This window comes from Megascapheus bottae, chromosome 6 (genome assembly GCF_031878675.1).
Source record: "Megascapheus bottae isolate mThoBot1 chromosome 6, mThoBot2.hap1, whole genome shotgun sequence".
Lineage (NCBI taxonomy): Eukaryota > Metazoa > Chordata > Mammalia > Rodentia > Geomyidae > Megascapheus > Megascapheus bottae.
The window spans coordinates 2,772,043-2,789,196 of NC_143514.1; the positions used below are offsets into that span (position 1 = coordinate 2,772,043).

Sequence of the window (17,154 nt, forward strand, 5' to 3'; positions counted from 1 at the left end):
AAGTGGAGTTACTAGTATCTAGTGTAGTTTTCCATGTACATCAACAATTCAGCATCTGGCCTTAGCGAGTGTGTGAAAAACATGCATTATCATTATGATCCATATTTGAAACTAATCCATGCTTCATTATTCACAAGAGTTATGTTTAACTGCCAGGAAAATACACAGTGTTCAGCAGAGAGATGTTTTTGTTTTCCCTACAGAGATGGAGTATTGCTACGTAGTCCCGACTAGTCTCAAACCCTCAATCCTCCCACCTCAAGCCTCCCACAGGCCAGAACTATAGACATGTACCACCCTGCCTGCTTGTGATCTGTTTTGCTTATAATGCTTTTTATTTTTTTTTTTGCCAGTCCTGGGGCCTGAACTCAGGGCCTGATCACTGTTCTTGGGCTTTCCTCAAGGCTAGAGCTCTACCACTTGAGCCATGGCACCACTTCCAGCTTTTTTCTATATATGTGGTACTGAGGAATCGAACCCTGGTCTTAGTGCATCCTAGGCAAGTACTCTACCACTAGGCTACGCTCCCGGATCTTTATAGGGCTTTTTGTCCCCAAGCAGAGCTAGAACTCACCTGTAATCTCTTGCCCAAGGAAGGTCAACAGGAGGCCATTGGGGCAAGATACGTTCAGGCTTTGGAAGGTGGGAACATAAGGAATCTCTTGGATCACAGGTTCTGGTTCTATTTCTTCCTATAAAGAAGTTCGCATACAAGTAATTGCATGTTGGTGAAAGGGTAAGAACTTGTTGGCACAGCTGTTCTCACACGAAGAGGAGGATTAAGCATAATAGAATTAATTTGGAAGGAACTGAAGGAGGTATAGGGCTCGAATGCTGCATAAACACAAGCAAAGCTCTGGTTTGGATGCTGGTATTGTCTACTTTTGCTGGGGCTAGCACTGAAGGAGCTGGTATGAGGAGGGGTCTGTTGGCAACGTGTACCTGTGAGGGCTCTGTCTTCATGACTGTGATTCTTGCTCTTATGGAAGAGGGTAGATGGCGCCCAGTCCCCTTTCCAGCACATCAAGACACACACACAGTCCAGCCTGCTGCACACTTGGATCTTGGATTTTCTAGCTCCTGAGACTTGAGCCACAAATGTCTACTGTTTGTAAATCACAGGCTAAGGAGTTTAGTGGCAGAAAGGCCAATGGATTATGACAGGCTGAGTGTAGCATACAAGTACACTCCACAGCCTTTTCTATGGGCAATTCTTACAGCTTGTGTGTGTGTGTGTGTGTGTGTGTGTGTGTGTGTGTGTGTGTTTATATAATATTTGCCCTTTTTTGCCAGTCCTGGGCCTGGCACTGTCCTTGGGCTTTCTCAAGGCTAGAGCTCTACCACTTGAGACACAGTTCCACTTCCAGCTTTTTTATTCTATGTATGTGGTACTGAGGAATTGAACCTGGGTCTTCATGCATGCTAGGCAAGCACTCTACCACTAGGCCAAATTCCTGGCAATATTTGTCCTTTTTTCTATAATAAATACACATTGTTTTCATAGCAAGTAAAAGAAATGTGAGGGGAAAATGACATTAGAAGGTAGTTTCTAATTCATGAGAACTGGGGAGTGTGTGAGAGACCATTCTACTTAATTCTATGCCAGGTATGACTCATGGCTGAATCCTTCCCTTGGTCACTCATACTGAAGAAAGCAGTTACTTGGTATAATTGCTGAGGATAACTGCTTCAATACTCTGAACTTATTCCTTTTATTGTACACTTTAAGTAAAATCTCATTACTGGGTCTCTCTTTAGTTTATTCTAACTAATCTTCTATGGCCGATAATTTAGGTTGTTCTGTTTTTTTCTCCATCCTGTGTAGAAAGTATGAATAATCAGCAAAGATGAACTAAGAATAGAGGGTAAGCCTGGCTCTTGTGATACATACCTCCAATCCCAGCTGTTGGAAGACGGAGATAGGAGGACTGAGGGTCTGAGAGACACGTGGCAGGTATGAGGGTCTGCCTGGACTGCAGAATGAGACCCTGACTCACACAAAACACAACAAAAACCCTAAAGCAAACTAAAAAGCAAAAGCAAGTTCTACAGAAGGAACGAAGATGCTGAAATTCAAGGCTCCCGAGTGAAACGTGCCGTGATGGTACACAGCCAGCACTCACCCTCACATGTCACTGCTGACAACACAAAGAATCGGGGTGAGCCACATTTGATTTGCCAGCAAGTTGTCTTTGACTAACATGTTTGGGTGAATGACCTGCCATCCTTCTACTTGGTGCTTATGCATTAGCTGAGCTGGCACTCAGCTCCAGTGTCTTATCTGGTGGAATTATATAGATACCACACAGAGGCAGACTAACTACACCTTTGTCTTTTAAAGAGCCAGACTTTGAAACAGATTCTCAAGCACTGTTTTTTTTTGTTGTTGTTTTTTCTTTTTGAGTCGTGGGACTTGAACTAGGCCTGGGCGCCGATCCTGAGCTCTTCAGCTCAAGGCTGCCGTCCTACCCTTGAGCCAAACCCCACCTCCCATTTTCTAGAATCTCAGGTCCTTTTGTGCTCAGGCTGGCTTTGAACCTTGATCCTCAGATCTCAGCCTCCTGAGTAGTTAGGATTACAGGTATGAGTTACCGTGCCTGGCTTCAAGCACTGTTTGTTAAACATATTTTCTTTCTTTTAAGAAGTTGACAATGTACTTCTATCAGGAAAAGCCAACACTTAGTAAGAGTCAACATTTACTAGCAGTTTTGTCATTCCACTTTTAGTCCACCTCTGGTCTGTGGTCTAGTAGGAAATGATCAAAATGTGTGTGTGTGTGTGTGTGTGTGTGTGTGTACATGTGCATGTGCAAGTCTAACAACTGCAGCTGTCCCATTCTCCAGATTTTTGTCTCCAAGTACTATTTATGCCAATCAAGTGAAATGAAGTTATAAATGTTAGAACAGTAAGAATTTAACCAGCTCAAAGCAAAGAAAATCCAAGAGCCATAGTGGGAAAAAGAGCCAACTGGTCCTTCTGGGTTTAGAGTGAATGACCCGGAACAACCTGCCTATGACAATGTTTTCTGGAGAGGGGGTTTAACCTTTGTGGCCAGTCTTCTCCAGGCTGAGGTCACAGGATGCTAATGTACCTGTCCAATAAAGGCAGGCACTCTGGTAGCAGGAGTGACAGGTCATGGGTTTGATGTATGTGATATGGAGGCAGAGGTAGAGGTTGGGGCTCTGTGGCAAGGGTCATGACCTTTTTCTCTTCTTCTTTAGGGTGTTCCTCTTCTTTGATGGGCTCCTTGGGTTTCTCTTTGCCTTTTGGTTTTCCTTTGGTTTTGCCTTGTGGAACAGTCACCACCACAGGGACCACTGTTGGAGTGTGTGCTGAAGGAATATTCAACATAGACTCCAGCGCAGGGTCCTTCACCTCTACCACAGGGAACCAGAACACAGGGGAGTCACACAGCCATACTTGACATGCTCAGTAAATAAGGTCTTCCTCCCCCGCCCTCTGTAGGTGACAATTTCCCCCTTGCTGGTCACTTGGCTATATCTCAGGTATCATATAGTTCATCTGAAACTCAGGACACATTTTACCTTCTTCTAGACAACTAAAATTTATATATTAAGGCATGGACTTGCTTCTTAATTTCAGATCCACACATCATTCCCTTCCCTTCCTATTCCTTCCTTCCCTTCCCCTCCCCTTTCTGTTATATATAATTATTATACTATAATATACAATCATATTAATTATATATACAATATACTGTAATATTATAACAATATATTATATAACATAATTATATATAATATATATATTTAGTGGTACTGGGTATTGAACTCAGGGCCTCACATTTGCTAGGTAGACACTACTACTTGAGCTGTTCCTCCAGTTTCTTATTGAAATGCTATTTTCAAGGTAGAATCTCGCTTTCTACATTGAACAGTTAGGCTGACTTCCTCTTCCTTGTATATCCCTGTGCAGTTGAGAGTGGTAGGTGTGCACCACTGTACCCAGCCACTGTGCCCGTAGAGCTGGGATAGCAGGTACAACCTAACCTCATGCCCTCCAATTAGTCAGGATGTAGTCTCTCAAACTTCTTTTTTTCCCTCGCTGGCCTCAAGGCACAATGCCTCCCATCCCCACCTCCCAAGTAGCCAGGATTGTAGACTTGAGCAACAGATCTGTATTTCTGACTTCTAGTTGTGGGACTAGAGACATTTCAAACTCTATTAAGAAACAAGACAGTCATGGTTCATAAAAAACATTATGAAAACGAACTATATAGTAAAGTAGATAACTAAGAAAAAGGTTTTGGTTATACAGATTTTTTTTTTGGTGCCAGTCCTGGCACTTGAATCTAGGGCCTGGGCACTGTCCTTGAGCTTCTTTTGCTTAAGGCTGGCACTCTATAACTTAAGCCACATTGCTACTTCTGGCCTTTTCTGTGTATGTGGTACTGAGGAATTGAACCCAGGGCTTCATGCATATTAGGCAAGCACTGTACCACTAAGCCACATTACCAGCCAGTTACATAGATTTTTGTTATACATTAAACATTAAATTGTGATTAATTCTACTTAATCTGCATGGGAACCCACAGTTTTACTAATTGGCTCTACTATTTTGTAGTTTGAAAGGACATAGCTTTGAGTTGGAGAATCTGTCTATGGAGAAATATTTGAAGGTATCTAGTGAGCGACTCCTTTAAGATGAATGTCCTGACACACAGAGAACAGTTTCATAGTTCCAGGATGCCTAAAAATACGATTCTGTACAAAACCAAGAGGTTTCTGTGGCAAACCATGGGTTCCTGGAACCAACTGATACAACTATTTTCACAGGCCAATGAACAATGATTAGAATATTTGTATGTGTGTATAAACATACAGGATGATACATGTAAAAAAATTGTGCAAGCATCAAATATTTAAGAGCCAGTCATTGTTATTTTACTCTGTGTGAAATGTTGTATACATACACACATATACACTTGTATACTTATACTTGTATACTTATACATACAACCTCCTCCTACCTTTTATTTCAGCTTTGTAGTAAAAATATTGAAAAAGGAATTAACTTAGGATCATGCTGACTGAAGGTGGGCAAGGATCTCTGGCCGTGGGGTACAGTTATTATTATTAATTATTTTGTGCTGATATTGGGGCTTGAACTGATGGTCTTGCCCATAAACTTGTTTGCTTATGGCTGGTGCTCTAGAACTTGAGCCATACCTCTACTTCCAGCATTTTGCTGATTAATTGAACATAAGTGTCTCTCTCACAGATTTGTCTGCCTGGCCTGTCTTTGAACTACAATCCTCATGTCTCAGATAGGATTAGAGGCTCCAGTGCCTGGCCAGTGATCTTTTCTATTCTGTTTCTTTTTTTTTTCTTTTTCTTTTTTTTTTTTTTTGCCAGTCCTGGGCTTGGGCTCAGGGCCTGAGCACTGTCCTTGGACTTTTTTCTCAAGGCTAGCACTCTACCACTTGAGCCTCAACACCACTTCCGACTTTTTTCTATGTATGTGGTACCGAGGAATCGAACACAGGTCTTCCTGCATGCTAGGCAAGCACTCCACCACTAGGCCAAACTCCCGGCCCTCCATTGTGTTTCTTTTACCTGGTGCCATTCCACTTGGCCCATAGTAACTTATGGAGAGGCATATTCCATTTTCCAATACGGCAGAAAAGGATCCAAACTTGCTGACAATTTTAGTAGTTGAATACGATTCATCTAAAAGACAAAATCAAATCAAGGCAATGTCTATTTTCTTCAAAGGACATGTAACCATAACCCAGTGGGATCCACTGCTGGGGAGGGAGGTCTTGGCTATTCTATCACAGTCCATTGAGAAGTGATTGGCTCTGTCCCTACTGTGTACTCAGAGCTGGGAGCAGGAGGTTGGAGTCATGAGGAGAATAGGAGGCCATTGCTGTAAGGTGTTACAAAGAGAAGAATAAACTGGCCCCATGGGCAGGTTATTGTTCTGGTAGACTACTCACAAGACTTTCCATATGCAAAGCAGCAAACCAAATCTTAGTTTCTTCACATTCTAAACCATATTCTTAAATACCCATATTGAAAATTCATTATTGTGAGTGTGTGTGTGTGTGTGTGTGTGTGTGTGTGTGTGTGTGTGTCCTGGGGCTTGAACTCAGGGCCTGGGCTCTGTCCTTTAGCTTTTTCACTTAAGGATAGTACTCTACTACTTGATCCATAGCTCCAATTTGGACTTTTGCTGGTTAATTGGAGCTAGGAGTCTGATTGACTTTTTTGTTGCTTGGATTGGTTTTGGACTGCAATCCTCAGATCTCAGCCTTCCGAGCAACAAGGATTACCAGTATAAGTCACACAGGTACCAAGTATGAATTCACTTTTTAAACACACACACACACACACACACACACACACACACACACAAATACACACGTACACATTTTCAAATTGTTTCTAGTCAAACATCCTTTTAAAGCAAAAATTGTTGGGGCCCGGAGTTTGGCAGAGTGCTAGAGTGCTCGTCAATCACTCTACACCCCGGTTCCATTCCTCTGTACCACATACATAGAAAAAGCTGGAAGTGGTGCTGTGCTCAGGTGGTAGAATGCTAGCCTTAAGAAAGCCCTGAGTTCAAGGCCAGGACTGGCAAAAAAAAGAAGAAAAGCAAAATATGTTAAAAATATTCATATTTAAGGCAAATGTGAAGATTTGTTTTCATTTCCACTGTTAGCACACAGTGAAAACTAGAAAAAGTTGATTTGCTATATTGGAACCCAAGTGGAGATAACTTTTAAATTGGGGGAATTCCAATGATCAGTAGAATAAAAGAAAGAACAATTCCTGAATGGAAACATATAGGTACACACTGACAGAAATATTGCAAAGCACACATCTGGTAAAGAGCTATTATATACATAATACAAAGAGCTCTGAAAACTACAATAAGGAGAACCAAAAAGCTTGGTTAGAGATAAGCCAAATACCTGCAGACAGCACCGCTGAAGAAGATACATAAACGTATATAAGTTTATTTGTTTATTTGAAATAGGGAAGGGATATTGTATATACATTTACTTGATTATTTGAAATAGGAAAGAGAAGGGGAAAAATAAGATGATTGGGAGGGGGTGGAGGAAGGAAATGGGACAAAAACATGAGAAAAGGTATCAATGTGTGAGAAGTAATGCACCTACTACCTGGTGAATGTAACTGTAACCCCTCTAAACATTACCCAGAAAATTAAAAATAAAATAAAAAAAAGAAGATATATAGACAGCAAACTGTGCTCCACAAGACGTCATCATAGCTACGCAAATTCAAATCTGGACACACCTATCAGAATGGAGAAAACAGAAATCATGGACAACAATGTTGTAGAGCAGCGGGAATACTTAGTCCTTTCTTGGGACTGGGGAGGGAGAGCCATTTTGGAAGACAGTTCAGTGGACTCATTCTTACCCGATTGAGTAACCACATTCCTTTGCATTTATTCAAATTAACTGAAGGCTCATGTCCACACAGATCTGGATCTTTGTTTGCAATTGTCAGAACTTGAAAACAATCAAAATATATGGATACACTGTGGCACGTCCAGAAAATGGAATATTATGTAGGATGCGTGGGAACCCTAATGGGAAGGAGGCCCATGCCAGATAACCGACTGTGGTCAGTTGGGAGGAGAGTGTCACTCTATGAGAAGAAATGAGCAAGAAGAAATCAAGCCTTCCTCCCTTTGTGGGCTGTTGCTGTTTTGTTTCCAGTCAATGGATACTTTGAGGAATATTGGTATTCTCCTCTCTGACTTGATCATTGGTTACTGAGTGTGCTTCCAGACCTCCAGATAATTCTAGGTCCAGCTAAAACACAACAGGAGACAGAGAGAGAAAGGGAGGGAAGGAGGGAGGGAGGGGAAGAGAAAGAGGCACTATTCGAGTACAGGGGTAAGGAGTGTGTAGAAATCTCTCCAGCTTATGTCAGTTATACCGTGTGTGTGCACATGTGCTGAGGTTGCACATGGCTTACACATTAGCCCACATTGTTACCAAAGTTGTAACTACTTACTTGTTTCCTTGTCGTTTGCCTCCTCCTCCTCTTCTTCATTGCCTTCTTCAGAAGAGTCCTCCCTTTCTTCCTCTTGATTTGTCATGATTTCCTTCGGGTCCTTCAGGTGGGTTATGAAACTGTGCTTGTCCTTTTTCACTTTTACTTTAATAAAAGTGGAGCCTAGAGAAAAACCAGGGGACCAGGGCTGAGCTGGCATAAGATGTCACCCAAATCTCCCTGGCAGGTTAGAATTTGGCATAAGCAAGTCAGCAGTCCTCGAAGAGGAAGCCTAAGGGGGTTGCTTGCACCAGGACTTGATCCCTGTCCCTTAGATTTTTTTCACTCAAGGCTAGTGCTTTACCATTTGAGCTATACTTTCACTTCTGGCTTTTTCTCACAGACCTTCCTTCCCCTCTGAACTGGCTTGGAATTATAATCCTCAGATCTCAGCCTCCTGAGTTGCTGGGATTGTAGACATGAGCTGCCAGAATCCAGTTTGATTCTTTTCTTTTTTTTTGCCAGTCCTGGGCTTGAACTCAGGGCCTGAGCACTGTCCTTGGACTTGCTCAAGACTAGAGCTCTACCACCTGGGCCTCAGCGCCACTTCTGGCTTTTTTCTATGTATGTGGTACCAAGGAATTGAACCCGGGTCTTCGTGCATGCTAGGCAAGCACTCTACCACTAGGCCAAACTCCTGGCCTCTTTTTTTTTTTTTTTTGCCTTTCTGTTTTCTCTCACTTTTTAAAACCCAGCCTTTAATCTTCAGCTTTGAGTATCCTTACATTTGATGCAATTAGGATGAAAATACTGTATTTTCTATGAATCACCTGAAATTGATATGCATTGCATGCATATGCAAAAAAACCTCATAATAAGAGCAGAAATATTAGCAGGGCCCTAAACTCTGGGCTCCAGAAGCAAAAGCCAGGAAAGGGCTAGAAACATAGTGAATGTTTGGTTTCTGAGCTAAGAGTGTTGTCAGCAACCATTTCCTTACATCCTGTGTAACGACATAGGATGGGTTCCAATCACATGCTGGGCAGCTTGCACCCTGCAGAGTCCTTCCCCTTTATTTTTGCCAGTCTTGGGGATGGAACTCAGGGCCTGAGCACTGTCGTTGGACTTTCTCAAGGCTAGAGCTCTACCACTTGAGCCACAGCACCATTTCTGGCTTTTTCTATGTATGTGGTACCAAGGAATTGGACCGGGATCTTCTCGCATGCTAGGCAAGCACTCTACCCAATAGGCCAAACTCATGCAGAGTCCCTTTTATCAGAAGGTCAAGTGTGACAGTGCAGAGGGCACATGAATGACAGAGGATTGTCATCTGCCACACTCTGTAATGCATTCATTAATATCTTCAAGCCAGCCACTTTCAAAATGTACCTTTTTCAAACGTCATCTTTTCTACTTCAATCTGCCCGCCGTCAGAGGGATACAGGTAGTAGTTTACCCCTGAGATTTGGATGGGTATATCTCCCATATTGTACCCTCGAAACTAGAAGACAAAATACAGTGCTGTTCATTTAAAATTGCCCAAAGTCAGCTATAAACAATATTATCTGTCTCTTAGTTGGCTCCGAAGCCAAGGCCCATATTGACATTTAGAAATGATTTGTTCCTGACATGGTTTTACTGGTTTTACTATTATAGTCCAGGCTGGCCTTGAATTCATTATCCTTCTGCTTCAGTCTCCGGAGTGCTGAGGTCTTTGGAAAATTATATGGTGTAATATAACAGACAGAATTAACCAAGGCCTAAGATTTACACTGATTGATTGATTGACTGATTGCCACAGCACCACTTCTGGTTTTCTGGTGGTTAATTGGAAAGAAGCGTCTCACAGACTATTGTGCCCAGGCTGGCTTTGAACTGCCATCCTCAGATCTCAGTTTCCTGTGTAGCTAGGAGTATAGGCATGAGCCACTGGCACCTGGTGTTGTTGTTTTTACCCAATATTGGGATTTGAACTCAGAGCCTTAATCTTGCCAGGCAGTTGCTATGGGACTTGGCCCAGGACCTGAGCTCTAAGACTTCGAGCTCCCCACCCCAAAGCGGTGTATGACTGAAAACTCTGTGGGGATGGCCTCATAATCTGGTCCAATGAGGTCACTAGTATTTGAAGAAAACAACTTCTCCTTCATTCTCTCATTTCCTATTCGTGGTGAAGGGATGGAAGGCCGTGCACGGTGGTGCACACCTGTGTGTGATTCCAGCCGCTCTGAAGGTGGTAATCGTCTTTGTGAGGAGCCTGGCTCTGGACCAGCTTGGGCAAAATGGTAGCCAAAGATCCCACCTTAAAAATGGGATGGAGCTAGGCGCGGTGGCTCACACCTGTTATCCTAGCTACTCAGGAGGCTGAGATCTGAGGATGGAGGTTCAAAGCCAGCCCCGGCACAAAAAGTCCGTGAGACTCTTATATCCAGTTAACCACTAGAAAACCAGAAGCGGTGCTGTGGCTCAAGGGGTAGGGTGGTAGCCTTGAGCTGAAGAGCATAAGGACAGTGCCCAGGCCCTACGACCAAAAGAAAAAAAAAAAGAGCATGGGCCTGGTGGTGGGTGAGGCAAAATACCAAAAGCAAACAGGTTAGGGGGCATGGCTCAAGCAGTAGAGCATCTGTCTAGCAAGTGGTGGGGCCTTGAATTCAAACTCTAGTACCACTGAAAATAAAGAGGGAAGTTGTGTGTGCGCATGTGATGGAGACAGACAGACAGACAGATAGATGGGATGATTTTGGGGGAGAAATACTGACACCTGACTTCATAAGATTGTATGTACAAAATGCTTTTCTTTTTATTTATTGCAACTAGAGCTTTATTCAGGTCACTGTGATACAAAAATTCAAAAACCACTAGTTTAGAGTAATAGCTGTGGAGGATAGGGGCCTTCTGCAGTTCTTTTCTCTATTGCTTTTTAATGCCAGTACTGGGGCTTGCACTCAGGGTCTAGACACTGTCCCTTAGCTTGTTTGCTTAAGGCAGGCACTTTACTACTTGAGCCATAGCTTTGCTTTTGGCTTCTTGCTGGCTAACTAGAGATAAGGGTCTCATAGACTTTCCTGTTGGGTTGGCTTCAAACTGAGATGCTCAGACCTCAGCTCCTGAGTGGTTAGGAGTGTAGATGTGAACCACCCACCAGCTCTGGGCCATTTGTTTCCAGTTTTCTCAAACTAGATTTAGTAAGAGAAGACATTATCTAGGTACCAGTGGCTCATGTCTGTAATCCCAGCTACTCAGGAGACTGAGATCTGGGGATTGTGATTGAAAGCCAACCCCAGCAGAAAAGTCCATGAGATTCTTATTTCCAATTAACTACCAGAAAATTGGAAATGGACCTGTGGCTCAAATAGTAAAGTATTAGCCTTAAGCAGAGGAGTTGAAGGATAGCACCCAGGTCTTGAGTTTAAGACCCCATGACTCAGAGAGAGGGGGGGGAGGGAGGGAAAGGAGGGGGAAGGGAGGGAGAGGAGGGGGGAGGGAGGGAGAGAGATAGAGAGAGGCTTTATAAGTCAGGAATATGAGTGCCCACAGGCAGGCAACCAGATTAACTCAATGCCATTATCTGAGACATGGCCAGGCTTGGTGCTAGCTTCTAGACGCTCAAGGCAAACTGAGTCTGGCTAGAAGGAAGGTTCTAGATCAGAGATGGTGGGGTACAGGTTTTTAGTTCTAGAATCCCAACAGATACCTCCCTTGTCCTAAACAATGAGAAATCACCCCCAAAACATGAAGAGACTTGACTTTACCACGTAGACTTTGTCAGGTTGGGGCTCTGACTTTGGGGGAATCTCTATCACTTCCGGAATCTTCGGTAGTTCTTCTTTAGCTTTGTCCTTGGAAGAACTTTTTTTCTTCACCAGCTTACTCTCTTTTTTCTCTACCTTTTCCTTGCCTTTCCGTTTGCTTGCCTCTTTGCTCTTCTTTTCTGCCTTCTTTTCCTCCTTCAAGCGCTCCTCTTCGGCCAATCGCTCTTGCTCTTCCTTCCATGCCTGGAGAGTCATTACAAAATAAGATTCAGGATATTCTGAAGCAGCTTTAAACACAGATTTCATTCAGAAGGATTTTGGGGAGAAAACTGAGCATGATTTATGTGAGTGGTTCTCTCTGATTCACCAAAATACTGAGCTCCACACCCTCAGCCTTATCCTGGGTTCTTTCTCTCATTCAACTTCTGTGTACAGAACCCCCTCATGCACTGGATCCCCTCGCTTCTCCTTTGGGGTCTCTCTGCCCTGCAGAGGATCCTACCTTTAGCTTTAGTAATTTCCTTGTCCTTTGGTAAGATTTTAATAATCCTTACCAACATTTTTGTTTGGTTGTTGAACTAGGGGTTTGTGTGCTGTCTCTGAGCTCTTCTGTTTAAGGTTAGATATCTACCACTGAAACCACAGAACAGACTTCCCATTTTCTGGTGGTTAATTAGAGATAAGAGTCTCACGGACTTTCCTGCCCAGGTTGGCTTTGGACTGCGATCCTCAGATCTCAGCCTCGTGAGTAGCTAGGATTACAGGCGTGAGCCACCAATGCCTGGCCTCCTTAAGCAGCTTCTTAAAGGCCTTCTGCTGCTTATTCTATATGACATCCATTATCTGTGATGACTGAAAGATGATTTGTCAGCAGTGTGGGAGACTAGGTACTCAGAGAAACATTCTGAGCAAAGTATTTCCAAAAAGTTGACTTAAAATACCTTTCTTTCTCTTAAAGAGTCATTGTGTCAGGTGTCAGTTGCTCAGGCCTATTATCCAAGCTACTGAGAAGGCTGGCATCTGAGGATCAAAGGACAATTCCGTGAGACTCTTATCTCTAATTAAACAGCAAAAAGCCAGAACAGGAGGTATAGCTCAAGTGGTAGAACACCAGCATGAGCAGGGAAGCTCAGGAGTTCAACACCTGGTACCAGCACCTACACAAAAAGAATCAATTGGCTATACGGTATTTACAACAAAGAATAGAGTATTGCATATTTTATTATTACTGATGTTATATCATAACCGTACTATAAGTAACATGTGCTTAAGCTTATGCATGCATATGTAATATATGTACACATTTGCTCTTTTGGGGGGAATGACTGCTGAACACCTCACTGAGTGCTTTCAAGGCAGCGAGAGGAAACAGACATATTGTCTATATAAGAGGGTCAGATTAGATAGCAGTCAATTTATTAATAGTCGTTGGGTTAGCCAGAGAAATGGGAAGCAATATCTTGAGTGCTCTGAGAAAATAAAACAGTTTACCAAGAGTTTCAGAAATGAAAACCTATGTGTAATGAAGAGGGGTGAAATAGACTCTTTTTTTCCCAGATAACTACCAACTGATTTAAATCAAAACTACGATATGATGATATAATAAGAAACAGGTACTTGGTCTTCATTCTCAGATCTGTGCATAAAGATCTCAAGCTCATTGGAATTCTTTTTATTAAAGAATTTATTAACATTGATTTTTACATCATATTTCAAATGACAAGTTTAACAAACAAGTGTTCAAGAAGGGCATCTCTATTTACAATCACTGGAACTTAGTTTTTAGAACTTAATCAAAATTAGGCTAAGGGTCTGTATGTCATAGATACATATTAATTTAAGAAATAAAACATTATGTCTATAGAGTCATAGGTTTTTATGTCTATGTAGTTATGTTTGTATTTCCATTACCATGTCCATAACTTTGGCTCATTGGAATTTTGTGAATGATAGCCACGAGTGTCTGAGTGTCTTTTGTTCTAATGAGACCGAACTGCTGGAAAACTTCGAAACACTTCAGGATGGGAGGAAAGCTGATTACTAGCAAGAACTTAGAACACACAGCTTAGAACTTTCAGGACCGTACCTGCTGCCAGATTTCAGGAAGGAGAGAAGAGCTAGATTCTGCACACTGCACGAGGTCATATCTACACACTGATATCGCCATCAAGTCCTCTAATCCCCTGAGTCTGGGGATACTTCAGAAATGGTGAAAGTATCTCCATTTCAGCAGTGTGATCTACCACAATCCCATAAGTACACAACCCCCAAGCCAAACCCAACCTAAACCATAAGCAAAGAAACAAAAATTCTGCCTATTTTTGCAGATACCCCCTCCCAATTTTAATAGTAGCCCTGACACTTAAGATATAATGCAATAAGAAAATTTTGGATTGTTATGAAAGCATATTATTTTATAATTAAAAATATTCAAGTTAAAATAAACAAACAAAAATGAGAGAGAGAGAAAGAAAGAGAGAGAGAAAGAGAGAGAGACAAAGAGAGAGAGAGAGAGAGAGAGAGAGAGAGAGAGAGAGAGAGAGAGAGAGAGAGAGAGAGAGAGCACGTGTGCGCGCATACCAGTTATGATCAAGGCACTACTTGACATAGACGGGCACAGTAGCTCACATCTGTAATCCTAGCTACTCAGGAAGCCAAGATTTGAGGATCATCGTTCAAAGCCATCTCAGGCAGGTAATTCCATGAGATTTATCTTCAATTAACCACCAAGAAGCTGAGAGTAGAGGTGTGGCTTAAGTGGTAGAGTGCTATCCTTGAGTTACAAAGCTAATGGAGGGACTGGGAGTTTGGCTTAGAGATGGAGTGCTTGCCTCAATGCTCTCAACTCTTTTTTTGGCTGGAGGATGGTGGTGCTCTACCACTTGGGCCACATCTCCATTTCCAGCCTTTTGCCCATTTATTGGAAATAAGAGCCTCATAGATTTGCCTGCCCAGATTGACTTTGAACCTCAATCTTTGGAGCTCAATTTCCTTAAGTAGTTAGGACTACAGGTGTGAGCCTGTCATATACAAACATACACAAGCATATGTATTAAAGTATGAGGTATATAGGCAAAGAGTTCAACGGTAAAACTCATTTGAAAAAGAAATGATTGTTTAGGGCTGGGAGTTTGGCCTAGTGGTAGAGTGCTTGCCTACCATGCATGAAGACCCAGGTTCGATTCCTCGGCATCACATGCATGGAAAAAGCCAGAAGTGGTGCAATGGCTCAAATGGTAGAGCTCTAACCTTGAGAAAGCCCAAGGACAGTGCTCAGGCCCTGAGTTCAGGCTCCTGGACTGGAAAAAAAGTTCAAAGCTAGCCTGGGTTACATTAAAACAAACAAAACAAAAACAAAAAAAAAGCTATGGGAAAGAGCCCAGGTCTTGAGTTTAAACCCCACAACCAGCACACAATTGGTAGACTGACAATCCTCTGATTTGCATGTCAATCAACCTCAAAGATTTAGCCAAAAATATCATTTCCTGTGAATATGCACAAACCTGACATTATAAGATAATTTTGGATTTGTGAGTAGGGGTCAATCATCTTTCCTTGGGTTACTTACCTTGAGTGACCCTTCTAACACAAAAGACATCTCCTCCTTTTCTTTTTCTTGTTCTTGTATTTCTGTTTTGCTGGATATTTTTGGAACTGTCAGAAGAAATGAAACTTCTTAGCCATTAAGCAATTCTCTTAGATAATAGATGAACTAAATTTCTGGGATAGAGGGATCTCAAAGGCTATCAAGTCCAACTCTCCATCTATCTGTCCATCCATCCATCCATCCATCCATCCATCCATCCATTCTGGCCCCTCCTGTCATCTCCACAGACATGGATAGACAAGTTGGCATTGGGGGTTTTCCACCTCTGGGGACAGTGCACCCTGTTCTCAGTGACTTGGCCTATTCACACTTTGAATGACATATTTGCATCTTCCTAACACTGTCATGCCATGACATTTTGAGGGCCACCCAGAACATGCTTAATGTGTCTCAAACCGAAGCCCTTCTCTTGCCACTGCAGTTGCTTTATTTTGGAGGTTTGAACCTTCTCTGAGAGGACTTTGAATACAATACCCGGCAGCATATTTCAAACCTCAACTGGAAATTGTCCATGTTTCCAGAAATTTCTAGATGCTGAAGTTTTTGGTTTGCTCATTGGTGTGAGGAAGGAAATATTATTGCTGCTCTGCTAATAGGGCAGGATGGTCCCAGAGCTGAGTGTTCAAAGACAGCCTTACCTTTAGTCCCTAGAATCACATGCATTTTTTTTGCCAGTCCTAGGGCTTGAACTCAGGACCTAAGCACTGTCCTTGGGCTTTCTCAAGGCTAGAGCTCTACCACTTGAGCCACAGCACCACTTCTGGCTTTTTCTATGTGTGTGGTACTGAGGAATCGAACCCAGAGCTTTGTGCATGCTAGACAAGCTGTCTACCACTAGGCCATGCTCCCAGCCCCTCATACATTCTCTCCTAGAAGAGGCCGAGACATTTTGTTGGAGATATAACTGGTTTGTCACCGATCTGCTTTAAGTTATACATTATCATTAGGTGATGTGCCAACTCCTCTTGTAGTTGAAAGAGATGGGCAAGAAATTTGGACATTACATAGCTTTGCTTCTTCTTAAGAAATCACTCTCTTGGGCCGGGAGTTTGGCCTAGTGGTTAAAGTGCTTGCCCAGCATGCATGAAGACCCGGGTTCGATTCCTCGGTACCACATACATAGAAAAAAGCCGGAAATGGTGCTGAGGCTCAAGTGGTAGAGCTCTAGCCTTGAGAAAATTCCAAGGACAGTGCTCAGGCCCTGAGCTCAAGCCCAGGACTGGCAAAAAAAAAAAAAAAAGAAATCACTCTCAATTTTGGCTATTGTAACTAATATTATCAACTGAGAGTACATTTCTTTTGTCTAAAACTCATGGAATTTTTAAAATTTTCCAATGAATTTCCTTACTGTTTCAAATCTTTCATTTTTTGACTATATTTCTTTTTCTTGCTCTTTTTCTTGTGTGTGTGTGTTGGTATTGGTGTTTGAACTCAGGGAATGAGCTCTAGTTGGCTTCATCAGTCGAGGCTGGTGCTCTACCACTTGGGCTGCATCTTCACTTTCAGGTTTTTGCTGATTGGAGATAAGCGTCTCACAGACTTTCTGGCCCAGGCTGGCTTCAACTTTTGATTTAGCTCTCAGCCTCCTGAGTAGCTAGGACCACAGGCGTGAGCCACTGGTGTCTGCCTTTCCTTACACATTGACAACACATCTCAGACACAAGTGACACTAATAAAGACATTTGGTATTTGAGAATACATCACATTGTATCTGTATAACAGGCTGTGCAGGAAGTGGGGCTGACTCAGGAGAAACATTGCACTGTTTCTCAGGCATTGTCTCACCATGAGTGGAACCCAAGTA

At 42.5% G+C, this 17,154-nt stretch overlaps 1 protein-coding gene across 5 annotated transcripts in view; it reads right to left on the reverse strand.

Moving 5' to 3' along the window:
- Spag17 (sperm associated antigen 17) overlaps positions 1-17,154 on the reverse strand; it is a 128,955-nt gene that overhangs the window by 36,153 nt on the left and 75,648 nt on the right. For all 5 annotated transcript variants that reach the window (XM_090334105.1, XM_090334104.1, XM_090334103.1 and 2 more), the window contains 7 exons: positions 15,312-15,397; positions 11,744-11,986; positions 9,384-9,495; positions 8,016-8,177; positions 5,577-5,690; positions 3,202-3,377; positions 575-692 (listed from right to left, as the gene is read on the reverse strand). In XM_090334105.1, coding sequence (XP_090190231.1) covers positions 575-692; positions 3,202-3,377; positions 5,577-5,690; positions 8,016-8,177; positions 9,384-9,495; positions 11,744-11,986; positions 15,312-15,397 — 1,011 coding nt within the window. The remainder of the gene's footprint in view (positions 1-574; positions 693-3,201; positions 3,378-5,576; positions 5,691-8,015; positions 8,178-9,383; positions 9,496-11,743; positions 11,987-15,311; positions 15,398-17,154) is intronic.